Below are 27,081 nucleotides of genomic sequence, written 5' to 3'. Positions count from 1 at the left end.
GGTATAGCGGGAGATACCACATTTTATTAATCCATTCGTGAATGAACATTTGAGTTTTTTCCACATTTTGGCTACTATGAATAATGCTACTGTGCACATTTGTGTGCACATTTTTGTGTGGACATATGTTTTCATATCTCTTGGGCACATACCTAGCAGTGAACTTGTGGAATGAGTTTAAGGAATGAGATGGTATCTCTTGACTTCATTTTGAAAGATGGGAGTATTGCTGGGTGCGGTGGCTCATGCTTGTAATCCCAGCACTTTGGGAGGCCGAGGTGGGCAGATCACCTGAAGTCACGAGTTTGAGACCAGGCTGGCCAACATGGTGAAACCCTGTCTCTACTAAAAATGTAAAAATTAGCTGGGCACGGTGGTGCATGCCTGTAATCCCAGTTATGTGGGAGGCTGAGGCAGGAGAATCACTTGAACCTGGGAGGCAGAGGTTGCAGTGAGCCGAGATTATACCACTGCACTCCAGCCTGGGCAACAAGGGTGAAACTCTGTCTCAAAATTAAATTAAAAAAGATAGGAGTATTGAACCCACTGATCACTCCTTCACTTCATGGAAGGCCCCTTCAGAAGGGGTGTCACAGAAGAAGCAAGTTGTGAAGTGTTATAAGATCTCATTTCTACATTTGCTCATATATTCATTTTACATCAGCCAAGGCCTCTGCTGGGCTTGACCCAGAGACCTAAAGCCTGCAGACTTAGAGATAGGTTTGCTAATCCCTCCCCTTGAGAAGGTCCTCAGTCCTCACTTCCAACTGTGATCGGCAGAATTTTAAAATAATCTCCGGCCGGGCGCAGTGGCTCAAGCCTGTAATCCCAGCACTTTGGGAGGCCGAGACGGGCGGATCATGAGGTCAGGAGATCGAGACCACCCTGGCTAACACGGTGAAACCCCGTCTCTACTAAAAAAAATACAAAAAACTAGCCGGGCGAGGTGGTGGCGCCCGTAGTCCCAGCTACTTGGGAGGCTGAGGCAGGAGAATGGCGTGAACCCGGGAGGCGGGGCTTGCAGTGAGCCCAGATCCGGCCACTGCACTCCAGCCTGGGTGACAGAGCAAGACTCCATCTCAGGAAAAAAATAAATAAATAAATAAAATAAAATAATCTCCGAGATTCCCACCCCCTGGTGTACAGCCCTGAGAGAATCTCCTTCCCTTGAGTGTGGACAAGACCTGCCGCTAGGAGGTGATGCTGTTCCCGTGATTATGTGACATTATATGGCAAGGTATGGGGATTTTGTAAATATAATTAAGGTCCCTAATCAGTTGACTTAATTAAAAAGAAATTATCCCAGGTGGACCTGACCTACTCAGGTCATCTCTTAGGAAAGGATCAAGACATCAGAAAGAACCACAGCAAAGGAGATTCTCCTGAGAACCTTGAGGAAGCAAACTGTCTTATCACGGCAAAGACCTGAGAGTGAGTGGCTACTGCTAACTAGAAAACAGAGACCTCAGTCAAACAACTACAAGGAATTCTGCTCAACCTGTGGGAGGTTGTAAGTGGCTGTCTCGCTAGCCAAATCCCCGGCAGAGGACACAGCCAGCCGGCATCGTAACTTCCGCCTTGTGAGACCCAGAACTCGCCAGGTGCAGTGATTCAGGCCTGTAATCCCACCACTTTGGGAGGCCAAGGCAGATGGATCACTTGAGGTCAGGGGTTCGAGACCAGCCTGGTCAACAGGGTGAAACCCCGTCTCTACTAAAAATATTAAAATTAGCCTGGCGTGGTGCCGCACACCTGTAATCCCAGCTCCCTGGGAGGCTAAGGCAGAAGAATACTTAAACCTGGGAGGCGGAGGTTGCAGTGAGCCGGGATTGTGCCACTGTATTCCAGCCTGGGCAACAGAGCAAGACTCCATCTCCCAAAAAATAATAATAAAATAAAATAAAATTCTCCTATGTCTCCTTATTGCCCTTGGGAGCAAATCTAAGCTCCTCACCTATGTCCTTTTGCTAAGAGCACCAGTCTCATCGTATGCCACCCCCATTGCTGCCTCCGGCAGACTGAAGTTTTCTTCCCTACCATTCCCAGCTCCTTCCTGATCTGAGGGTTTCCTGGGTGGTCTCCTTCCATGGAATCCCCTTCCATCGCTCAGCCATATGGCAAACCCTCTATCCACTCCTTTTTTCTGAGACAGGGTCTTGCTCTGTCACCCAGGGTGGAGTGTAGTGGCAAAATCTTGGCTCACTGCAGCCTTGACTTCCCAGGCTCAAGCCATCCTCCCACCTCAGTCTCCCCAGTAGCTGAGACCACAGGCAAGCACCACCATGCCCAGCTTTTTTTTTTTTTTTTTGCATTTTTGGTAGAGACGGGGTCTCCTCATGTTGCCCAGGTTGGTCTCAAACTCCTGAGCTCACGTGATCCTCCCACCTCAGCCTCCCAAAGTGCTGGGATTACAGAGCCACCGCACCTGGCACTATCCACTCTTGAGATTCAACTTACACACTCCTTCCTCCAGGAAGCCCTCTCTGACCTCCCAAGCCTGCATCAGGGTCTACATCAGTGCTTCCACCCTGCCTGCACTGGCTCCCTTAAGCCACGGCAACGCTACTTTGTGATTGACATGCGGTCGGTCTTCCCTGCACTAGTGCAGGAGCTGTTCAACGACAGGCACGGGTCTGATTTACTTCCGTGTCCCCTAGATCCCAGCTTAGCTCTGATGGACAGGAGCCCTCAGTCCAGGGTTGCTGAACAAATGAATGAATGAACGAATGAACGAATAAACAAATAAATGAATGAGTCACGGAATGAGTGGATACATATTCTAGGGTCTCCACCCTCCATGCAGCCAGTTCCAACCTCTTGTCCCTATCCAACCCTTCTCCTTGCCTCATATCCTGAGTGTGTGGTTTTTCCCAGGTGCTCGAGTGTTTCTCATCAACAACAGCTGGGGCCTTTGTGTTTCCTCAAGAGGAACAGAGTGGTGGTGGCATGTCTTCCTGCTGTACCAGGAAGCGTCGATCAGCGTTTCTTAAACGTCCTCATTCAGGGTGAAGTGGAAATATTCCAACGCTGGGGAGCCAGGTGGCCCGAGTTCCAGCTCCGGCTCTTCTTTGCCTCCCCGAGGAACCCAGAGCCAAACCTTGGTTCTCTCTGCACCTCCCTTCTCTCGTTCTCTCATCTGTAGAAGGGGAGGAGGGATATAGTTAGTGATCTCTCTATTGTTGAGATTGTGATTCAAAATCACACATCCAAGGCATTCTGGAAGAGCTAACGGGATGTCAGTGAAGCCCCTGAAATTATGCACAAAATAGTGTGAGTATGAGTATTTTTTTTCTGGGGGTCCATAGCTTTTATCTGTCTCTCAAAGAGGTCCCTATTCTCCTGCAAATTATCACAGCTGGCAGAGCGCGGTGGCTCATGCCTGTAATCCCAGCACTTCGAGAAGCTGAGGCGGGAGGATTGCTTGAGCCCAGCCTGGGCAACATAGTGAGTCCCCCGACTCTACAAAAAATAATTTTATTTTTTATTTTTTGAGACAGAGTTTCGCTCTTATTGCCCAGGCTGGAGTGCAAGCTCAGCTCACTGCAGCCTCCGCCTCCCGGGTTCAAGTGATTCTCCTGCCTCAGGTTCCTGAGTAGCTGGGATTACAGGCGTCCGCCACCATATCTGGCTATTTTTTTGTATTTTTAGTAGAGGTGGGGTTTCACCGTGTTGGCCAGGCTGGTCTCGAACTCCTGACCTCAGGTGATCCACCCGCCTCGGCCTCCCAAAGTGCTAGGATTACAGGCATGAGCCATCATACCTGGCCAAAAAATAATTCTTTTTTTTTTTTTTTTTTTGAGGCAGAGTCTCGCTCTGTCGCCCAGGCCTTAAGTAGTGCAGTGGCGCGATCTCGGCTCACTGCAAGCTCCGCCTCCCTGGTTCACACCATTCTCCTGCCTCAGCCTCCCGAGTAGCTGGGACTAGAGGCTCCCACCACCACGCCTGGCTAATTTTTTATATTTTTAGTAGGGACAGGGTTTCACCATGTTAGTCAGGATGGTCTCGATCTTCTGATCTCGTGATTCACCCGCCTCGGCCTCCCAAAGTGCAGGGATTACAGGTGTGAGCCACCGCGCCCGGCCAAAAAATAATTCTTAAAAAATTAACCAGGAGTGTAGTCCTAGCTCCTCAGGAAGCTGAGGTGGAAGGACGCCTTGAGCTCAGGAGGTTGAGGCTGCAGTGAGCCAAGGTCGTGCCACTACACTCCATCCAGCCCAAGAGACAGAGAGAGACCCTGTCTCAAAATAAAAATTAAAAAAAGAATCACAGCTTATGAATCAATTTAGGAAAAATCTCATTTGTGTCCATAAAAATTAAGGCAAAAAAGAAACAAAAGAGAAATATATATATATATATATTTTTAGACCTGTTGCCCAGACTGGAGTACAATGGCGTGATCTTAGCTCACTGCAACCTCCACCTCCTGGGTTCAAATGATTCTCCTCCTGCCACAGCCTCCCAAGTAGCTGGGGTTACAGGCGCCCGCCACCATGCTCAGCCAATTTTTTGTGTGTTTTTAGTAGAGACAGGGTTTTACCATGTTGGTCAGGCTGGTCTCGAACTCCTGACCTCATGATCCACCTGCCTTGGCCTCCCAAAGTGTTGGGATTACAGGCGTGAGCCACCGCGCCCAGCCGCAAAAGAAATATCTTCATAAAGATATTTCTATTTATTGATTTCTAGATAAAAGTCTGGCACAGGCTTTCTCAATCACCGTGGCACTAGTCGCATCAGAGACCAGGTGATTCTTTGCCATGGGTGGCCGTCATGCACATTGCAGGGTCTATTCCAGCATCTTGCTAGGTTCCTGTAGCACCTCACTCCCCACAACACTGAGTTGTGACATCCAAAAATATCTCTGGACATTGCCAAATGCAACCTGGGAGCAACATGACTTCCCGTTGTGAGCCACTGTCCTAGAGGAAGAAAGTGGGAACAGCCACTCCCTCTGGGAAATGAGGCTGGAATGGAGACGAGTGAAGAGAAAGCTACTTTCTTTTTCTTTTTTTTTTTTTTCTGAGACGGAGTTTCACTCTTGTTGCCCAAGTGGGATCTCTGTTCACTGTAACCTCTGCCTCCCAGGGTTCAAGCAATTCTCCTGCCTCAGCCTCCCAAATTGCTGGGATTATAGGCATGCGCCACCATGCCCGGCTAATTTTGTATTTTTAGTCGAGACTATGTCATGGGATTTCACCATGTTGGCCAGGCTGGTCTTGAACTCCTTACCTCAAATGATCCACCCGCCTTCATCTCCAAAAGTGCTGGGATTACAGACGTGAGCCACTATGCCCGGCCAAAAGCTACTTTCTTTATACCCTTCTCTGATGCTGAAACTTTTAAATTATGACTGAGTATTAAATTTCAGGGCTAGGCATGGTTACTCTTGTGACCCCAGCACTTTGGGCGGCCAAGGCAGGCAGATCACCTGAGGTCAGGAGTTTCAGACCAACCTGGCCAACATGGCGAAACCCCATCTCTACTGAAAATACAAAAATGAGCCCGGCATGGTAGCACATGCCTGTAATCCCAGTTACTCGGGAGGCTGAGACAGGAGAATCACTCGAACCTGGGAGGTGGAGGTTGTACTGAGCAGAGATCGTGCCATTGCACTCTAGCCTGGGTGACAAGAGTGAAACTCCATCTCAAGTAAATTAATCAATTTATTATAGAAATAGAAAAAAATTTGAGATAGTAAAAAATTAAAAATTAAGAAGAATAAATACATAAATAAATAAATTCATAATTAAAATGAGTATATTGTTCAAATAAATTACCTCTCACAATGGACCACTACATAGTCATTAGAGGAATTAGATAAATCTTACTAACTCTGTGACATACAGCATCGACATTTAAATCTTTGAATGCAGGATCCCTCCATACACTTAATTGTAGAGAGCTCGTGGCTCACACTTGTAATCCCAACACTTCGGGAGACCAAGGTGAGACGGTCATTTGAGGCCGTGGGTTTGAGACTCCATCTTTACAAAAAAAAAAAAAAAAAAATTAAAATACTAGCTGGACATGGTGGTGCGTACCTGTGGTCTTTGCTACTCAGGAGGCTGAGATGGGAGGATTTCTTGAACCTGAGAGTTCAAGGTTGCAGTGAGCTATGATAACACCACTGCACTTCAGCTTGGGCAGCAGAGCAAGACCTTGTCTCTAAAAATAAAAAAAAAAGAAAATTGTAGGGGACCCCGAAGAGCTTTTTACATTTGTGCTATGTCTATTGATATTTTGCATATTTGCAATTCAAACTGAGAAAAAAAATCCAAAATATGTATTTAAGTAAAATAATCAACTTATTGTATATTTACATAAGCAACTTATTTTAATAAAAATAACTATAGTTTCCAAAATTAAAAAATATGTAATAGTATTGGTTTATATTTTTTAATATCGATTTAACATTTGACTCAACAGAAGAAAGTCAGTCTCAGGCTGGGCGCGGTGGCTCAAGCCTGTAATCCCAGCACTTTGGGAGGCCGAGACGGGCGGATCACGAGGTCAGGAGATCGAGACCATCCTGGCTAACACGGTGAAACCTCGTCTCTACTAAAAATACAAAAACTAGCCGGGCGAGGTGGCGGGTGCCTGTAGTCCCAGCTACTCGGGAGGCTGAGGCAGGAGAATGGCGTGAACCCGGGAGGCGGAGCTTGCAGTGAGCTGAGATCCGGCCACTGCACTCCAGCCCGGGCGACAGAGTGAGACTCTGCCTCAAAAAAAAAAAAAAAGAAGAAAGTCAGTCTCTTGTCTGCTTCTGTGTTCAATCGTGTTCTTATTTCTTGTGAAACCTCCAGACTCTATACACTCATGAGAGAATAAGAACAAAAAAAAGGAAAATATCTTAGTATTACGACAAAAATGCCTTTGACCTTGTGAACTTCCTAAATGGGTCTCAGGAACGTCCCGGCTTCCTGGGACACATTTTGAGAAACACTGGTATGTAGTATCATCCTGTAAATCACTGTGGTCTAAGGGCGGCGATGTGGGACAGGGTGGAAGCACTCAGGTAGACCCTGATGCAGGCTTGGAAGCTGAGAGAAGGCTTCCTGGTAGAAGGAGCAGTAAGTTGAATCTCAAGAGTGGACAGAACCCAGCACGGTGGCTCATGCCTGCAATCCCAGCACTTTGGGAGGCTCAGGTCAGGGATTGCTCGAGCTCAGGAGTTTGAGACCAGCCTGGGCAACATGACGAGACCCCGTCTCTACCAAACACACACACACACACACACAAACAAAATAGCTGGGGGTGGTGGTGCTTACCTGTGGTCTCAGCTACTGGGGAGGCTGAGGTGGGAGGATGACTTGAACCTGGGAAGTCAAAGCTACAGGGAATCAAGATTGCACCACTGCACTCCAGCCTAGGTAACAGAGCAAGACCCTGTCTCAGACAGAAAAAAAGAGTGGATGGGGAGTTTGCCATATGGCTGAGCGATGGAAGGGGATTCCATGGAAGGAGACCACCCAGGAAACCCTCAGAACACGAAGGAGCTGGGAACGGTAGGGAAGAAAACTTCAGTCTGCCGGAGGCAGCAATGGGGGCGGCATACGATGAGACTGGTGCTCTTAGCAAAAGGACACAGGTGAGGAGCTTAGATTTCCTCCTAAGGGCAATAGGGAGCTATAGGGCCTTGATAAATAAATGGAACCAGCTGGCTTCAATATACACAGAGGGCCGGGCATGGTGGCCCACACCTGTAATCCCAGCACACTGGAAGGCCAAGGAGGGCAGATCAACTGAGGTCAGGAGTTTGAGACCAGCCTGGCTAACATGGCGAAACCCTGTCTCTACTAAAAATACAAAATTAGCCAGGAGTGGTGGCGTGTACCTGTAATCCCAGTTACTCTGGGGGCTGAGGCAGGAGAATCGCTTTAACACAGGAGGTGGAGGTTGCAGTGAGCCGAGATCATGCCACTGTTCTCCACCTGGGCAACAGAGCAAAATTCGTTTAAAAAAAAAAAAAAAAAGCTGGGCACGGTGGCTCACGCCTGTAATCCCAACACTTTGGGAGGCCAAGGAAGGCAGTATATGTACACACACACACAAAGGTATACAGCTTAGTGGGTAAGTATTGGAGACACAGGAGACTCTCAGATTCAAATTTTAGCTTGACCACTTACTAGCTGTGTGACCAGGAGAAAGCTAATTACCCTCTCTGTGTCTCAAGATCTCATTTATAAAATGAGAATGATTCTAAGAGTACCAAACCTCCTGGGGTTATAGAACGTAAAAGGCTTAGGACTGAAACACCCAATGGCTGGCATGTAAGCACTCAATAAATTATGCAATTAATTTATGCAAACAATTGTTATTAAGCAGGCTTGGAAAACAGTAGAGTTATATAACATACTAAACGAGCCCCATCATGCATTCTCATTTGAAACTGGAAGGCACCGAACTATGTGCATTACATGATAAATGTATACAATAAAAATGTGTATACCACATACTCATCCGTATGTGGATTTAAACACATGCATATATGCTGGAATATGCATAGAGTAGTCCTGAAATTAAAAACTAATAATACCTCAGGAGAGGAGGATTTCAGAATGTTAGGACATCCTGACTCACTTTGGATAAATAAAGGTGGAACTTTTCACAGCATTTCTTTAAAACAAAACAAAAAGACTCACCAATCCTGAACTGTGGGATTGCATTCCATTTTCAAAGTTTAATAAGCAAAAGAACTAGCTTGATTTTTTAAAAGAACACAAACCTTAGGATTTTAGGTTGTTAACTTTCCCACAGTGTTAGCAAATATCTAGCATTTGCATCACCGCAGCCCATCCTGCAGGCAAGGCAGACAGCACCAATTGAGCAGCACGGCAGACAGCACCAATCAATGGCGACACTCTTTCCCACCAAGCAGATGCTCAGAATCCTTCTAATACTGGGCTCCAAGCAACCAGTACGAATCGCTTAGTTTTGACAACGAAGCTGAAACATGATTTGCAATCCCAAATCTCAAGCAAGACCTCCAGAAATTTGTGAAATTATTGAAAAGGACTCAGAATAGTTCCCTCCGGGAGTCCAGTCCTGCTGACTGAGAACTTTCCCGCTAACTTACTCCCACTAACCTCCCTATTCCAGAGGGATTTGGAATCCTAAACCAACCACTGCCCTCGGTATTTTTTATTTTTATTTTTTTACAGAAAAAAAAAAAAAAAAAAAAAAAAAAACGGAAAGCCCCAGAGATTAAAAGATTTGCTCAAGGTCACAGAATGAGTTTGCACCAAATCCATAGTAGTAAATTATAGCAGCTAAGAGTGTGGGCTCTGAGGTCAGAGAGGCCCAGCATGAATTTGCCTCCACATCTTACCAGGTGGGTGGCCTCACTTCCCCGAGCCTTGGTTACTTCATCTACAAAATGGGGCTAATTGGAATGCCTGATTCACAGCATGGTTGCAAGGATTCAATCAGCTAATAAATTGAAGGTGCTTAGTGCAGGCCGGGTAGGGTGGCTCATGCCTGTAATTCTAGCACTTTGGGAGGCCAAGGCAGGAGGATCCCTTGAGCCCAGGAGTTCAAGACCAACCTGGGCAACACAGGGAGATCCTGTCTATTATTTTTTTTTTTATGTGCTTAGTGCAGTGTCTGATACCCTAATGATGACCTGATAAATGTGTCTATGGTTGTTAACAGTTGTGACTGTAATAGCAAAAATCGTTTTGATGGATCCTTAAGAGGCCAAATCTAGACAAGGCAAAGAAGGGAAAATCTGGCAGTGTTTCCTTTACAATACGCTGCAAGAATAAGCTTATCAAACATTTAGGCTGTTCTCAGTCTCTCAGTATAGTGGGTGAGACTGCAGATCGCGGCATCCAGTTTCTAAGCCTGCCTCCTTCACCTGCAAAAACGGGGTGATAATTCCTACATAACAGGGCTGCTGTGAATGTCTAATGAGATCACGTAAGGAAGGAAGGCGTCTGGCTCACGGTAGGTGTGCAGTAAATGGTAGCAGTCGTTTCTCAACAGAGGGACTGAGCCAAGCACTGGGAAAACCCACCACTTCCTGGTGCAAGGGGGAGGAAGCCTGAGCTTCAGAACCAGATCCTGGTTTCATTATGATTATTATTTTGAGACAGAGTCTCATTCTGTCGCCCAGGCTGGAGTGCAGTGGCGAGATCTCGGCTCACTGCGACCTCCACCTCCCAGGTTCAAGTGATTCTCTGCTTCAGCCTCTCGAGTAACTAGGATTACAGGCGTGAGCCACCGCACCTAATTTTTTTTTGTTTTTAAGTAGAGACGACGTTTCGCCATGTTGGCCAGGCTGATCTCGAACTCCTGACCTCAAGCGATCCGCCCGGCTTGACCTCCCAAAGTGCTGGGATTACAAGCGTGAGTCACCCCACCTGGCCTAAACTTGGTTTTAGCAAATGGCTCTGCCAATTTCCACCTGCGTGATCTTGGATACGTAACTTCACCTCTCTGGACCTATCTGCAAAATGAGGCCAATAAATTGACCGTGCAGGTTTGGGAGGAAAGTTAAAAGCAGCAATGCATGTTGAAGGAAGGCGAGTCATAGCAACAGTACTCTACGTGATCATAAGAATATCAGGAGAAAATGTTTATTGATCCTGACCAGTATCATTTACGGTCCTGCATGCTTCACACGGACTGAAGTATAAAGCGCTGTCGTTGATAATTAGGATAAGTCATTTAACAACGACCCATCTAATGTTATTCTGCAGTACTTTAGACCTGCAACCCTAGAAGCAGAGACCTGGACTAAGGCCCCTGTATCCAATCCCTTCCCTCTGGGCAGGCGGAGACGTGTTTGAAATAAAGTTTATTGAAGTTTCTGTCGGTATTTACATATGATACACGGTAAATAACAGAGCCAGGCCCCCCCCCCCCCCCCCTCCCCCCCCCCCCCGCCCCCCCCCCCCCCAGCCTCGTTAAAAATCGCTGCGTAAAGTCAGGTTAACTGCGGCGGGTCCCCCTCCCCCCTCCCCCCTCCGATGCAAACTAAAAGCCCCCGTCCCTCCCCTGCCCCCCCTCCCCCCACCCCGGGGGCCATTCCGGTTCCGTGTACAGCACTGTGCTACCTTGCCCCTCTTTCCCTAATAAGGAGGGGTGGGCGAGTTCCTGGTGACCTCCTCTCCCCCCAAAATCTGTCCAACGGGGCGGACGGGCCCTTGAAAGAGGCCAGAGTTGGGGTTCTGAGGGGGGAAGAGGGACGTCAATGAGGAGGAGAGCCAGAAAATGGAAGACTTAGAGGTTTTGGGGGGGGTGTCGACCCCCGCTACTGCCCCTCCCTCCCTCGACGGGGCCTCGAGGGGGGAGAGGCTGGCACAGGTGTGGAGATGGCGTGTGGGAATTCCCTCCACCCTAGGGTCCCCATTCTGGCCGTCTGGTGTGCGCCTAGCGCGGGATGCACCCAGCGGCTTGGGACCAGCAGGTGGAGGGAAGAAAGGAGAGAAAAAGGAGGAGGAAGACGAAAAAGAAGCCAAGAATAGCTGAGAAAGCAAGAAGATCCTTTAGACAAGAGCCCCCTAAAAGGCAGGTAACCTTCAGGAAGCAGAAAAGAGCCCAGCCGGTGAGAAAGAACGGGACCTTCCAGGGAAATCGGGGAGATGGGGAGGGAAGGGCCGGGTTAACCGTACCCGTGGCTTCCAGCCCCCTTCCCTACGCCACCCCGGGGCTGCGGGTGGAGCAAGCCGGCCCTCCCACTGCACCGGAGGACCCAGCAGGTCAGGAGGTGAGATTAGGCAAGGAAAAAGGAAGCCCAGGGCAGAAGGGAGAAGAGGATGGTCGGCATTCCCAGCGGCTGCCCTAACCTGTTCTCCAGCCCAGAGCCCCTGCAGTGAGGTCGGAGGCTGGGGAGCTCCGGGGAGCTGAGCGCCTGCGTTGCCGCGGGCTGCTCCCAGCGCAGAGGTGGTGGAGACAGAGGGAGGAGCTAATTTTCTTGGAGAGGAGGGGCCAGATGAAAGGGGCGGGACAACGAAGGGGAGGAGTCATTTGTGAGGGAGAGGGACCAATGAAAAGAAGAGATCCGGGAAAGGGGGCGCGGCCATTGAAATAAGGGAGGGTGTGGGCGGAGCCATTGGGGAGAGGGCGGGGCCTAAAGCTGGCGCAGCCTCCTCCGAGTGGGAGCGAGGAGTCCCGAGGACGGAAGGGGGCGCTGCATTGCAGGGAGACCCCCGAGGACGAGGAGGAAGAGGAGGCATGGGGAGCTCCGAGGGGCGGGCCTCAGCAGGGCGAGGTGGAGATGTGCAGGTGGTCCGGGTACTTGATGGCGGGAGGGTAGTTCTGCGTCATTTGGATGGACACGTCGCTGGAGATGTCGGAGGGGCTCCGACCGCGGCGCCACGCCTCGGGCTGCAGGAACTGGCCCGAGTAGTCGGAGCAGTCGCTGAGACGCGGGCGGTAGAAGGCCGGGTGTGGACGGTACATCTCCTCCTCCGCGTAGCGCTTGGTGAACAGGTACACGGACATCACGCCGGCCCCCTGCGGCAAGGCAAGGTCAGAGTCCCAGGGGCGTCCCCCCGCGCATCCCCGGACCCCGACTCATCTCCTCTCACTCCAGGACTCAGAGTCCCCACCCCAAGCCCCTTCCTATCCCAGGACCCAGGATCAGGACTCCAGCCCTCTCTTTCCCCAGGACCTTAGGAGTCCAAGCCCTCCGGTTGGCCCCTCCCTCAAGACCCAGGAGTCCCAGTCTCCAGACCCCTCCTCCCCCAGGATCCCAAAAGTTGGAGCTCTCAGACCCCTCTTCCTCCAGGACCCAGGGGTTAGACCCTCAGCTACCACCTCCCTCTGACGCCAGAGTCTGCATCTCCAGCCTCTCCTTCCTCCTGGACTCAGGAACCAGGCCCCCAAGACCTCTGTCCATTCAGAACTCTAGAGTCTAGGTCCCAGGGACATCACCTCTTTGAGTAGGAAGGAGGAAGCGGCGAAGGCAAAAGACCACCCGTAGCGATAATGAAAATACTGCTCAGAGCTGCTGGGCCTGTTCATGACCTCGTCGTTGATGCTGGAGATGTAAAGAACCAAGCCCACCACCAAGGAGAGGCCTAGGGGAGCAGAGGGGGCGCCCTCCTCCATTAGAAGTGGGCCGCTTTTCCCAGTCCCAGCCCCACCTCACTGTCTTCCCCTCCTCCCCATTCTGTCCTGGACTAACTTGGCGGAAGCCCCTTGTGTGCTGGGCCTTGGTTGGGTGCAGGGAGCCCAGAGATGAATCAACAACCACCTCCCCCTTTACCCCCCTAAATCTGCCATCCAGGAGCTCACAATGCAATTGGAGAAGGAAGATTGGAACACACTGATCAAGTCACATATAAGGTGACAGGTGCTACAAGGAAGTAGCACGGAGCTCTGTGGGACTCTGGAAGGGGCGCCAAACCTGCCTGGGGCAGGGGCAAGAGAAATGAAGGAAAGATTCCTTTGTTCAAGTCTTATTTTCTTTTTTCTTTTTTTTTGAAACGGAGTCTCACTCTGTGGCCCGGGCTGGAGTGCAGTGGCCCAATCTCGGCGCACTGCAGCCTTCAACCTCCCGGGTTCAAGTGATTCTCCTGCCTCAGCCTCCCAAGTAACTGGGATTACAGGCGCCCGCTACCATGCCCGACTAATTTTTTTTTTTTTTTGTATTTTTAGTAGAGACGGGGTTTCACCATGTTGGCCAGGCTGGTCTCGAACTCCTGACCTCAGGTGATCCGCCACCCTCGGCCTCCCAAATGCTAAGATTACAGGCGTGATCAAGTCTTAAGGATGAGGCCCAGGGAAGAATAAGGACATACTGGCAGAGCGCACAGCATGGGCAAAGGTTTGGGAAGGAGGGAAAATAGAGCTGGTCCACCCATGTAGCTGTAACATGAGCTGTAGCCACAAGAAATGAGGTTAAAGGGGAAGGTATAGCCATGGTGAGCCTCGAATGCCCGGCCCAGGAGCTGGGCATTGACATCAAGGGTACTAGGGAGCTACACAAAGTTTGTAGCAGAGGAAGGACAGGGCCAGATCCCAGTGTTAGAAGAACGCTTGGGGGCTGGTTGGTGCTGGGAACAGACTGGAGGGAGACATATTCCAGGGAGAAGAGGATGAGGACTGAGCTGAGGCTGTGTGGATAATAATTGCAACAATAGCAATAATAATAGCAACGACTTATATAGGTCTTGGTCTGTGCCAGGCACTGTTCTCGGTGTTGAATATATATAAATTCATTCAAACTTCACAACACCTCTTTGAAGGAGGTACATTTTTAACACCATTTACAATTGAGGAAATAGAGCATATGGACAGTGTGCAGAGGAGAGGTCCGATCTGAGAATTTCTAAGAGGCGATTATCATTTTCTCCAGATGAAATTTCCTCTAAACAGTAACCATGCCAAGAGTGGCTTAAGGAGGCTACAAAGTTCCCTGCCTTAAATGTATCTTACTAATCCCTATCAACCTCTTCCCCTAGAATCCTACAAATAAACATTCTGTGTGCAGCACACACAGAATAAGGCCAAATTCCTTCCATTGTCTACAGCAGTGGTCGGCAAACCGTGGTCCATGGACAAAACCCAGCTCACCCCCTCATTTTGTATGGTCCCCACCAGCTAAGAATGGCTTTCACATAAGTAAATGATGTTAAAAATCAAAACAAGACTGGTATTTTGTGGCACATAAAAAGTATATGAATTTCCTTTGGCAGTGCCTCAAAAAGTTAAAGATAGAATTCTCATATGACCCAGCAATTCCACTCCTAGGTATGTACCCAAGAGAAGTGGAAACATATGTTCATACAAAAACTCATACACGGATGTTTGTAACAGTGTTATGCGTAATAGCCAAAAAGCGGAAACAGCCCAAATGCCCATCAGCTGATGAGTGGATAAACAAAATGTGGTATATCCATATACAGGAATACTATTCAGCCAAAAAAGGGAACGATGTACTGATTCATGCTACCATAGGGATGAACCTAGAAAGCAAGCTAAGTAAAAGAAGCCAGATGCAAAATATCACATATTGTGTGATTCCATTTATATGCAATGTCCAGAATAGGCAAATCCACAGAGACGGAAAGTAGATTAGTGGTTGCCAGGGAATAGGAGGGAGGGGTAAATTGTGTCTGGCTGCTAAGGTATGTGAGGTTTCTTTTGAGAATAATGAAAATGTTGTGAAATTAGCTCATGGAGATGGTTGCACAACCTTGTGAATGTACTAAAAATCACTGAATTATATGAAATTTATAGTATGTGAATTACATCTCAATTTGTTGGGGGGAAAGGGGGGGTTTGAAACAGAGTCTTGCTTTGTCACCCAGGCTGGAGTGCAGTGGTGCAATCTCAGCTCATTGCAACCTCCACCTCCTGGACTCAAGCGATGCTCCTGCCTCAGTCTCCTGAGTAGCTGAAATTACAGACACCTGCCACCATGCCTGGCTAATTTTTGTATTTTTAGTAGAGACAGGGCTTCACAATGTTGACCAGGCTGGTCTCAAACTCCTGACCTCAAGTGATCTGCCCACCTTGGCCTCTCAAAGTGCTGGGATTACAGGTGTGAGCCACCATGCCCGGCCTTTTTTGTTTTGTTTTGTTTTGAAGACAGGGTCTTGCTCTGTCGCCCAGGCTGGAGAGCATTGGGGCAATCATGGTTCACTGCAGCCTTCACCTCCCAGGCTCAAGTGATCCTCCCACCTCAGCCTCCCTAGAAGCCGGGACTATAGGTGCACACCACCATGCCCGGCTAATTTTTTGTAGTTTTTGCAGAGACAGGGTTTTGCCATGTTCCCCAGGCTGGTCTTGAACTCCTGATCTCAAGTGATCTGCCCACCTCATCTCCCAGAGTGCTGGAATTACAGGTGTGAGCCACCGTGCCTGGCCTTACATCTCACAAGGCTGAGCAGTTGCAAGAGAGACTGGGTGGCCAATAAAGCTGAAGATATTTATTATTTGGCTTTTTACAGAAAACTTCGCTGACCTTTTAGACTACAGTACATAAATAATCTGGTATCTGCCCACACCATCTCTGATCAATTTCTCCTTGTTTCTTCTTCCTAGACCACCAAAGTTTCTTTACTTATTTTTTTTTCTTTTTGAGACAGGGTCTTGCTCTGTTGTCTAGGCAGGAGTGCATTGGTGCAATCATAGCTCACTGCAGCCTCCACCTCCCTGGCTCAAGCGATCCTCACACCTCAGCCTCATGAGTAGCTGGAACAACAGGCATGCACCACCATGCCTGGCTAACTTTTGTATTTTTTTGTAGAGACAGGGTCTCCCCATGTTGCCCAGGCTGGTCTCAAACTCCTGGGCTCAAGCAGTTCTTCCACCTTGGCCTCCCAAAGTGCTGGGATTATAAGCGTGAGCCACCACACTCAGCCTAGAACACCTAACTTTCTTTTTCTTCTTTGCACTCCTCAAGCTCACTTCTGCCTCAGAGCCTTTGGTCTTGCTGTTCCTTCTACCCCAAATGCTCTTCCCACAGATTTCGCCATGTCTGTCTCTGTCACTTAGATCTCTCTTCACTTGTTGCCTCTTTAGAAAGACCTTCTATAGACCGGGCGCAGTGGCTCACACCTGTAATCCCAGCACTTCGGAAGGCCCAGGCGAAAGGATCACTTGAGGCCAGGGGTTTGAGACCAGCCTGGCCACCATGGTGAAACCTCGTCTCTACTAAAAATACAAAAATTAGCCGGGGGCGATGGCACATACCTGTAATCCCAGCTACTGGGGAGGCTGAGGCAGGAGGATTGCTTGAACATGGGAAGCAGAGGTTGCAGTGAGTCAAGATCGTGCCACTGTACTCCAGCCTGGGCAACAAGAGCAAAACTCCGTCAAGGAAGGAAGGAAGGAGGGAGGGAAGGAGGGAACGAGGGAAGGAGGGAGGGAGGGAGGGGAGGGGTCTTTTATGATCTCCCTGTTGAAAAAAGTATATTTCCCTCACTCAAAATTTGAGAAATGCAGATGAAAAATATGACGAGCTACCACTTCTCATCAGCCAGGTAGTCAGAAGTTAAAAGCTTCACACTCTTTTGGGAGGGCTGAGAGAAATGGACGTTCCTCTGCATTGCTGGTGGAACTGCCAAACAGCGCCACCACGTGAAAGGGGATTTAGGAGCAACTAACAAAATCGCACATGGAGGCCGGGCGCGTGGCTCACGCCTGTAATCCCAGCACTTTGGGAGGCCGAGGCGGGCAGATCACAAGGTCGGGAGATCGAGATCGTCCTGGCTAACACGGTGAAACCCCGTCTCTACTCTAATTTTCTCTAAAAATACAGAAAATTAGCCGGGCGAGGTGGCGGGTGCCTGTGGTCCCAGCTACTCAGGAAGCTGAGGCAGGAGAATGGCGTGAACCTGGGAGGTGGAGCTTGCAGGGAGCTGAGATTGTGCCACTGCACTCCAGCCTGGGAGAGAGCGAGACTCTGTCTCAAAAAAAAAAAAAAGAAAAGAAAAGAAAAGAAAAAGAAAAAGAATGGAGGCTGGGCACAGTGGCTCACACCTGGAATCTCAGCACTTTGGGAGGCCGAGGTGGGCAGATCACTTGAGGTCAGCAGCTCGAGACTAGCCTGGACAACATAGTGAGACCCCATCTCTACTAAAAATAAATAATTAGTTCCTGTTGTCTTAGCTACTTGGGAGGCTCAGGAGGGAGGATCCCTTCAGCCTAGGAGTTCAAGGCTGCAGTGAGCTATGATTGCACCACTGCACTCCAGCCTGGGTGACAAAGCGAGACTGTCTCAAAAAACTAAATTAAGTTAGGCCGGGCACAGTGGCTCACGCCTATAATCTCAGCATTTTGGGAGGCTGAGGTGGGCAGATCACTTCAGGTCAGGAGTTTGAGACCAGCCTGGCCAATATGGTGAAACCTAGTCTCTACTAAAAATACAAAAATTAGCCAGGCGTGGTGGTGGATGCCTGTAATCCCAGCTACTCGGGAGGCTGAGGCGCAAGAATTGCTTGAACCTGGGAGGCGGAGCTTGCAGTGAGCCAAGATCACACCACTGCACTCCAGCCTGGGCGACAGAGTGAGACTGTCTCCAAAAAACAAAAACAACTAAATTACAAACAAAATAAGATAAAATACATGAGTCCACACTGATATATTTAAAATAAGAAAAAAGAGAAAGTTCTTTTCAGTAGCACACCAATGTATCCATGTAGGTGGAATAACAGAGTTACAAGAAAACACCATTCTGCAATCCTAGTAGTAATGTTAGATTCAGGCAAGAGTCACGAGAGGATGCTCCATCGCTGGATGACAGAAACTCCCCACAGATCTATTAATTATTACAGAGATAAAAAGCTTCCTTTATGCTGAAAGAACCTGGCAGATACCGCCTTAACCAAGCGATCGAAGTTAGCATCACCAGCAACAGGGCAGACCGACACCACGGGCCTCCGGAGAGGAGAGCTGAGCAAGCCACTACCTCCTTTATGTCGTGTTCCTGCTGAGAATGTGTAACCTGAATCCACTCATGAGGACAGTGAGACAGAGACAGCCCGACTGGCTGCACTCTTCAAAAACATCAGCATGAAAGATTGAAAAAGAGAAAAAAAAAAGGAAGCAGAGCTCCATAAAAAATGAAAGGTTCACACGGTATCCTCCACGTACTAAAAAAAAAAAAAAAAAAAAAAAAAGAGACTAAAGAGACACAATAGGGAAATGCAAAGCGTGATCTTAGATTGGATCCTGAATCAGGAAAAAGTGACAGTAAAAAAGATAGCATTGGGCCAGGCGTGGTGGTTCACGCCTATAATCCCAACACTTTGGGAGGCCAAGGTGGGTGGATCACTTGAGGTCAGGAATTTGGACCAGCCTGGCCAACAGGGTGAAACCCCGTCTCTACTAAAAATACAAAAATTAGCCAGGTGTGATGGCGCATGCCTGTAGTCCCAGCTACTTGAGGGACTGAGGCAGGAGAAGTGCTTGAACCCAGGAGGTGGAGGTTGCAATGAGTCAAGATTGCACACTGCAATCCAGCCTGGGTGACAGAGCAAGACTGTCTCAAAAACAAAACAAAAAACAACAAAAAGGCCGGGCGCGGTGGCTCACACATGTAATTGCAGCACTTTGGGAGGCCGAGGGAGATGGATCACCTGAGGTCAGGAGTTCGAGACCAGCCTGACCAACATGGTGAAATCCCGTCTCTACTAAAGATACAAAAAATTTAGCTGGGCATGGTGGTGGGTGCCTGTAATCCTGGCTACTCGGGAGGCTGAGGCAGGAGAATCACTTGAACCCAGGAGGCACCGAGGTTGCAGTCAGCCAAGATTGCGCCATTGCACTCCAGTCTGGATGACAAGAGTGAAACTCCAATTCAAAAATAAAAAAGACAATATTGGGGGGTGGGGGCGGTGGCTCACGCCTATAATCCCAGCATTTTGGGAGGCCGAGGTGAGTGGATCGCTTGAGCTCAGGAGTTTGAGACCAGCCTGACCCACATGGTGAAACCCTGTCTCTACTAAAAACACAAAAATTAGCCAGGCTTGGTGGCATGAGCCTGTAGTTCCAGCTATTCGGGAGGCTGAGGCAGAAGGCAGAGGTTGCAGTGAACCAAGATTGAGCCACTGCGCTCCAGCCTGGGTGACAAAGCAAGACTGTCTCAAAAAAAAAAAAAAAATTCGCATCGGTGAAATTTAAATATAGGACTAGGTATTAGCTATAGTATTTTATAGACCTTAAACTTCCTGAATTTGATTATTGTACTGTGGTTAGGTGAGAGAATGCCCTTGTTCTTAGGGAATACTTGCTGAACTAGTGAAGTGTTTGCAACCTATATTCAAGTGGTTGCACCATGTGTATATATATATATTTTTTGTGCACACATATGTATATATTTGTGTGTGTATATATATAACATGTGTATACATATGTATATATGTATATGTAATATGTGTATACATATATGTGTATATAGATCATATATATATGGAGCGAGAGACAGAAAGGCACATGTGGTAAAATGTTGAAAAACTGGGCTAGGTGAAGGATATAAGAGTTCATTGTATTATTTTTGCAAGCATTCTGTAGTGTTAAAATTTTTCTAAAATAAAAAGTTTAAAATATGAGTATCCCAAACCAGAGTTTTTTTTTTCAAAGTGCTAAAGTATTACCTGCACAGTAGCATTTCATTTCGTTATTTATTTATTGAGATGGGGTCTCACTGTATGGCCCAGGCTAAAGTGCAATGGCATGATCATGGCTCACTGCAGCCTCAAACTCCTGGGCTCAAGCGATCCTCCAGCCCAGGCTAGAGTGCAATGGCATGATCATGGCTCACTGCAGCCTCAAACTCCTCAAGCGATCCTCCTGCCTCAGCCTCTGGAGTAGCTGGGACAACAGGTATGCGCCACTACACCTGGCTAACTTTTTTGTTTTGTTTTGCTTTTTTTGTTTTTGGAGAGACAGGGTCTCAATATGTTGACCAGGCTGGTCTCAAACTCTTAGGCTCAAGCAATCCTCTCGCCTCGGAATCCCAAAGTGCTAGGATTACAGGCGTGAGCCACTGTGCCCGGCCTTGCTTTTTCATTGTAAAAAGAAAAACATACCTTTTCCACGGGGAGCTCTGATGGACACCACCTTTACCAAGGGTTCGAGCTGGTACCGCTCGTAGTGTGACAACCTGACATTATTTGCTCCCTGGAGAAATGGGATACAAAGTACACGGCGGCACTTCTGGCTTTTCTTGCCCATGATGTTTAACGTGAACGTTATCGAGCCTCTAGTCTAGACAGAACTTCCAGGTTACAGAAAATACAAGGAAAGAGGAACAAATGAAATGTTACCATGAAGAAACAAATAAATTCAAGATGCGGCTGGGAGCAGTGGCTGACGACTGTCATCCCAGCACTTTGGGAGGCCGAGGCGGGCGGATCACCTGAGATCGGGACTTCGAGACCAGCCTGACTAACATGGAGAAACCCCGTCTCTACTAAAAATACAAAATTAGCTGGCCGTGGTGGTGCAGGCCTGTAATCCCAGCTACTCGGGAGGCTGAGGCACAAGAATTGCTTGAACCCGGGAGGCAGAGTTTGCAGTGAGCCGAGATCACGCCATTGCCCTCCAGCCTGGTGACAGAGGGAGACTCTGTATCAAAAATAAATAAATAAAAAAAAAATAAAAATAAAATGAATTAATAAATCCAAGATGCAGGACATTCACCAGGATACCCTGTCCCTCAGTCTTCAAAAAAACGATGACATGGACCAAGCTAATGACACTCAAACCAGTGATCAACTCTAATATCTCAAAGAGAGAGACAATCAGACATTCCGTGTCTCCTGATGTAATAGACACAACAGGATGTGAATAGCACCACCTATCTGTAAAGTGTTCTTGCCAAAAAAAAAAAAAAAAAAAAAAAAAAAAAACAAAACACAAATCAAACCTGCATCCATCTAAGCTTCCTTTAGATCTTGGCTTACAAGAAAACACAGTAATACGCCAGTGCATTGGCTCACACCTGTAATCTCAGCACTTTGGGAGGCTGAGGCGGGCAGATCACCTGAGGAGTCTGAGACCAGCCTGTCCAAAACATGATGAACCCCCCTCTCTATTAAAAATGCAAAAATTAGTTAGGTGTGGTGTTGGGCACCTATAGTCCCAGCTACTCGGGAGGCTAAGGCAGGAGAATTGCATGAACCTGGGAGGCAGAGGTTGCAGTGAGCTGAGACCTCACCACTGCACTCCAGCCTGGCAATAGAGTGACAGTCCATCTCAAAAAAAAAAAAAATTAGCCAGGCATGGGGGTGGGCACCTGTAATCCCAGCTACTCAGGAGGCTGAGGCTGGAGAATCACTTGAACCCTGGAGGTAGAGGTTACAGTGAGCCAAGGTTGCGCCACTGCACTCCAGCCTGGGCGACAGAGTGAGACTGTCTCAAAAAAAGAAAAGGCCGGGCTCAGTGACTCACGCCTGTAATCCCAGCACTTTGGGAGGCTGAGGTGGGTGGATCACCTGAGGTCAGGAGTTTGAGATCAGCCTAGCCAACATGGCGAAACCCCGTCCGTACTAAAAATACAAAAATTAACCGGGTGTGATGGCAGGTGCCTGTAATCCCAGCTACTCGGGAGGCTGAAGCCAGAGAATCGCTTTAACCTGGGAGGCGGAGGTTGCAGTGATCTGAGATTGCACCATTGCATTTCAGCCGGGGCGAAAAATCGGAACCCCCGCCCAAAAAAAAAAAAAAAAGAGAGAGAGAAAAGAAATAAAACATCGGAAGAGATGAACATATTAAACCACAACAGAGGATTCCATTGGAAAACTCTGCAATGTGGGAATTCCACACAACAAAAATCCAAATTTCTCAAAAAAAAATTAATGGCAAGAAAAAAATAGGAGAGGGACCGTTTTCGGTTGAAAGAGGCTTCAGAGATCTATCAACTCAATGTACATGTGGAACTTGGATCTGATTTGCAACAAATGAACTATGAAAAGGCATTTATGAGGCCAGTAGGGAAGAGTGAGCATTAACTAGATATAATAGGAAGTGAATATTCTTATTTGCTTCGGCTTGATCATGGCATTGTGGTATAGTAAATAAAAGACTACTTATAACTCAGAGATATACTGAAATATCTGTGAATAAAATGATGTCTGAGACTGACTTTAAAATAATGTAGTGAAATGCAGAAGAGGACATGGCAATATGACTAAAAACAGATTTGCCATATGTTGGTAATTGTTGAAACTGAGTACAGGATCCATGAATTTCATTATACTATTCTTTCTCTATTTTATTTCAATTTTTATTTATTTATTTTTTTCAGACAGGGTCTTATTCTGTTGCCCAGGCTGGAGTGCGTAGCCTCCATTTCCAGGGTTCAAAGTGATTCTTCCACCTCAGCCTCCAGAGGAGCTAATACTACAGGCTCGAGCCACTGTGCTTAGCTTTTTTTTTATATTTTAACAATGAGAAATATTTAAAAAGTCAGTGTTGGCCGGGTGCAGTGGCTCACGCCTGTAATCCCAGCACTTCGGGAGTCCCAGGCGGGTGGATCAGGAGGTCAGGAGATCAAGACCATGCTGGCTAACACGGTGAAACCCTGTCTCTACTAAAAATACACACACAAAAAAAAATTTAGCCGGGCGTAGTGGCGGGCGCCTGTAGTCCCAGCTATTCAGGAGGCTGAGGCAGGAGAATGGCATGAATCTGGGAGGCGGAGCTTGCAGTGAGCCAAGGTCGGGCCACTGCACACCAGCCTGGGCAACAGAGCGAGACTCCATCTCAAAAAAAAAAAAAAAGTCAATGTTGTAAAAACAAATAGTAGTGGAATTAGGTTTTTTTTTTTTTAAGACAGAGTTTTACTCTGTCACCTAGGCTGGATGCAGTGGTGCGATCTTAGCTCACTGCAACCTCTGCCTCCCGAGTTCAAGCCTTTCTCCTGCCTCAGCTTCCTGAGTAGCTGGGATTACAGGCACCCACCACCACGCCCAGCTAACTTTTTTGTATTTTAATAGAGACAGGGTTTCACCGTGTAGGTCAGACTGGTTTCAAACACCTAACCTCAAATGATCCGCCCAGCTCGGCCTCCCAAAGTGCTGGGATTATAGGCATGAGCCACTGTGCCCAGCCAAAAAAGAGACTTATTAACTAAATGTCACGCATAGACCTAGATTGAATCCTCATTCCGGGGAAAGAGTTATAAAAGACATTCTTGAAATAGCCAGACAGTTTAAAAATGTATTAAATTATATTATGGAATTATACAATTTCTAGATCTGATAATGTTGTTGTAGTTATGTAGAAGAATGTCATTATTCTTCTATTTATTTAGAGACAAGATCTGGCTCTGTTGCCCAGGCTGGAGTGTAGTGGCATGATCTCAGCTTATGGCAACCTCCACCTCCTGGGCTCATGCCATCCTCCCAGCTCACCCTCCCGAGTAGCTGGGACTGCAGGCGCATGCCCCATGCCCGGCTGACTTTTGTATTTTTTGGAGAGACGGGATTTTGCCACGTTGCCCAGGCTGGTTTTGAACTCCTGAGCTCAAGGGATCTGCCCACCTCGGCCTCCCAAAGTGAGGCCACACCACCCAACCCTTAAAGGACGCATACTAACACTTAATTTTAGAGATGAACTATCAACATGTCTGCAATTTACTTTCAAATGCTAAAGCCAAAAAAATCTGTGTGTGGTGTGTTTAAAAAGTGAGGTGGTGCCGGGCACAGTGGCTTATACCTGTAATCCCAGCACTTTGGGAGGCTGAGGAGGGAAGATCACCTGAGGTCAGAAGTTCAAGACCAGCCTGGTCAACACGGTGAAACCCCATCTCTACTAAAAATACAAAAATTGGCTGGGTGTGGTGGCTCAGGCCTGTAATGCCAGCACTTTGGGAGGCCTAGGTGGGCAGATCACGAGGTCAGGAGTTCGAGACCATCCTGGCTAACACAATGAAACCCCGTCTCTACTAAAAATACAAAAACTTAGTGGGGCATGGTGGTGGGCACCTGTAATCCCAGCTACTCGGGAGGCTGAGGTAGGAAATATCTTGTGCACCTGGGAGGCGGAGGTTGCAGTGAGTTGAGATTGAGCCACTGCACTCCAGCCTGGGCAACAGAGTGAGACTCCGTCTCAAAAAAAAAAAAAAATTAGCCAGGCGTGGTGGTGCCCGCCTGTAGTCCTAGGTACTTGGGAGGTTGAGGCAGGAGAATCGCTTGAACCCAGGAGGTGGAGGTTGCAGTGAGCAGTGATGGCGCCATTGCACTCCAGCCTGGGTGACAGAGTGAGTCTCTGTCTCAAAAAAAAAAAGAGGTGAGGTAGGAGGGAAAGATAGAGAGATAGAGAGAAAAACATTCAGGTGGGTGGGATACTATAATAACCCCTCTCCATCACTCTCCTTCTCCTAACTTGCTTTTTTTTTTTTTTTTTGTAGCATGTAGCACCATCTAACATTATGTTATCTATTTGTTACTTTTTTATTAGACAACTCCTCCATCCCCAGTTGGATGCTAGGAATTCCATGATGCTAGAAACGAATCCACCTTGTTCTTTATTATTCTCCAGCAACTAGTCAATACTGTTTGAATGAATGCATATACTTGCCATGCAGCTGGAACATCTAGAAAAGCTCATTCACTCTATTTCCCACCATTCCTCTATCCCTTCCAAGAATTAACTTTTCCTTGTTCTGAACTTCCATAACACTTTCAACTTCTAGTATTCCACAATGTTAAGACGCAGTAAGCAAGTGATTATAGGCCAGACGTGGTGGTTCAGGCCTGGAATCCCAGCACTTTGGGAGGCCAAGGAGGGCGGATCACTTGAGACCAGCCTGGCCAACATGGTGAAACCCTGTCTCTACTAAAAATACAAAAATTAGCCAGGCGTGGTGGCGGGCTCCTGTAATCCCAGTTACTCGGGAGGCTGAGGCAGGAGAATCGCTTGAAGCTGGGAGGTGGAGGTTTCAGTGAGCTGAGATTATGCTGCTGCACTCCAGCCTGGGTGACAGAGTGAGACTCCATCTCAAAAAATAGAAACAAAAAAAAGAGAGTGATCATGAAGCATTACATGGTGAAAACGCACCGAGATTGGTCTTTGAAATATGAGCAGGTTTATAGGAAAGGAAGATTGAAGGAAGCCCAGAAATCACACTCACTGCAGTGCCTAATGCAAATGCAGGGGAATCAGCTTCATTCCTCTTTTCCTCTCTCTCTCTCCCTCTTTCTCTCTCTCATCCATCAAGGATGGTCACTGAAGGACAATCAAATTATGTCTGTTTTACTTCCTGCATTCCTCATAAATCTAACCCCCTTCTTGCTTCCCCAAGTCCCTTGCCCCAGATCAGACCTTATTCTCTTTTTTTTTTTTTTGAGATGGAGTCTCACTGTGTCACCCAGGTTGGAGTGGTGTAATGGTGCCATCTCAGCTCACTGCAACCTCTGCCTCCTGGGTTCAAGTGATTCTCCTGCCTTAGCCTCCTGAGTAGCTGAGATTACAGACATGTGCCACCACGCCCAGCTAATTTTTGTATTTTTAGTGGAGATGGGGTTTCACCATGTTGGCCAGGCTGGTTTTGAACCCCTGACTTCGTGATCCACCAACCTCGGCCTCCCAAAGTGCTGGGATTACAGGCGTGAGCTACCGTGCCCGGCCTTCAGGCCTTATTCTGCATGTTTGTACCATTGTTCTAAAATCCTCATCTCCCTTTCTGAAATCCAAAGCAGACTCTCTCCCTCCAGGCTCAGAACTCTTCCCTGGTTCCTCATTGTCCTCAGGAGAAACAACTCAGCCTGTCGTTCCAGGCTGTCTGTGATCTTGTTCCTGCTGACAACACCTGCCTCATAGTTCACTCCAACCCCAGACTTAAGGCCCGAGTTTCATGTTACAGCTCTAAATAACAAACATTCTGCCAGGTGCGGTGGCTCATGCCTGTAATCTCAGCACTTTGGGAGGCTGAGGTGGGCAGATCGCTTGAGGTCAGGAGTTTAAGACCAACCTGGCCAACATGGTGAAACCCCATCTCTACAAAAATACGAAACAAATTAGCCAGGTGTGGTGGTGCACAACTGTAATCCCAACTACTCGGGAGGCTGAGGCATGAGAATCGCTTGAACCCAAGAGGTGAAGGTAGCAGTGAGCCAACATTGTGCCACTGCACTCCAGCCTGGGCAACAGAGCAAGAGGCAGATTTCCCCTGCCTCAATAAATAAACAAACAAACAAACAAACAAACAAACAAATAAATACCAGTCTCTATAAGCAGAGTCAGGACCAGGGTCTGATGGGAAAGAAAGAAATATTTCCACTGAGGAAAATATTTTGTTTTCTCTTTTCTTTATAGTAAGTCATTCTTATCATTCCTTTTTCTTTCTGGCCATTTTGCATTAGCTCTGGTTCTCCAAAAATAACCTTTTTTTTCCTTTCTCTTTTTCTCCCTCCCTTCCCCCTTTCTATCTCTGCAATCCAACTCTCTTACTCTCTTCCCACCCCCTCAACTTCATCTGCTTTGTAATTCTTAAAGCACAGTAGGCAAGAGTCACCTACATTCCAAGCTGAATAGAATCATCCTGGCTTGAAAGCAACTGGGTTTCAGGACCATGGACAGGTGCGCTGGCGTCGACCTCTGTTTTAGCTGCCTTCTTTCTTTCTTTCTTCCTTTCGTGTGTGTGTGTGTGTGTGTGTGTGTGTGTGTGTGTGTGTGTGTGTG

At 47.8% G+C, this 27,081-nt stretch overlaps 1 protein-coding gene across 1 annotated transcript in view; it reads right to left on the bottom strand.

The window, feature by feature from the left end:
• Positions 1-10,780: 10,780 nt before the first annotated feature.
• CACNG7 (calcium voltage-gated channel auxiliary subunit gamma 7) overlaps positions 10,781-27,081 on the bottom strand; it is a 33,402-nt gene continuing 17,101 nt past the window's right edge. Inside the window, exons 2-3 of the mRNA XM_026457568.1 lie at positions 12,877-13,022; positions 10,781-12,456 (exon numbers count right to left, since the gene is read on the bottom strand). Of these exons, the coding sequence (XP_026313353.1) occupies positions 12,199-12,456; positions 12,877-13,022 (404 nt within the window). The 3' untranslated portion in view covers positions 10,781-12,198. The remainder of the gene's footprint in view (positions 12,457-12,876; positions 13,023-27,081) is intronic.

This window comes from Piliocolobus tephrosceles, chromosome 21 (genome assembly GCF_002776525.5).
Source record: "Piliocolobus tephrosceles isolate RC106 chromosome 21, ASM277652v3, whole genome shotgun sequence".
Lineage (NCBI taxonomy): Eukaryota > Metazoa > Chordata > Mammalia > Primates > Cercopithecidae > Piliocolobus > Piliocolobus tephrosceles.
Note: the sequence above shows the minus strand (reverse complement) of the source record. Positions and strands in the feature narration are given on the sequence as shown.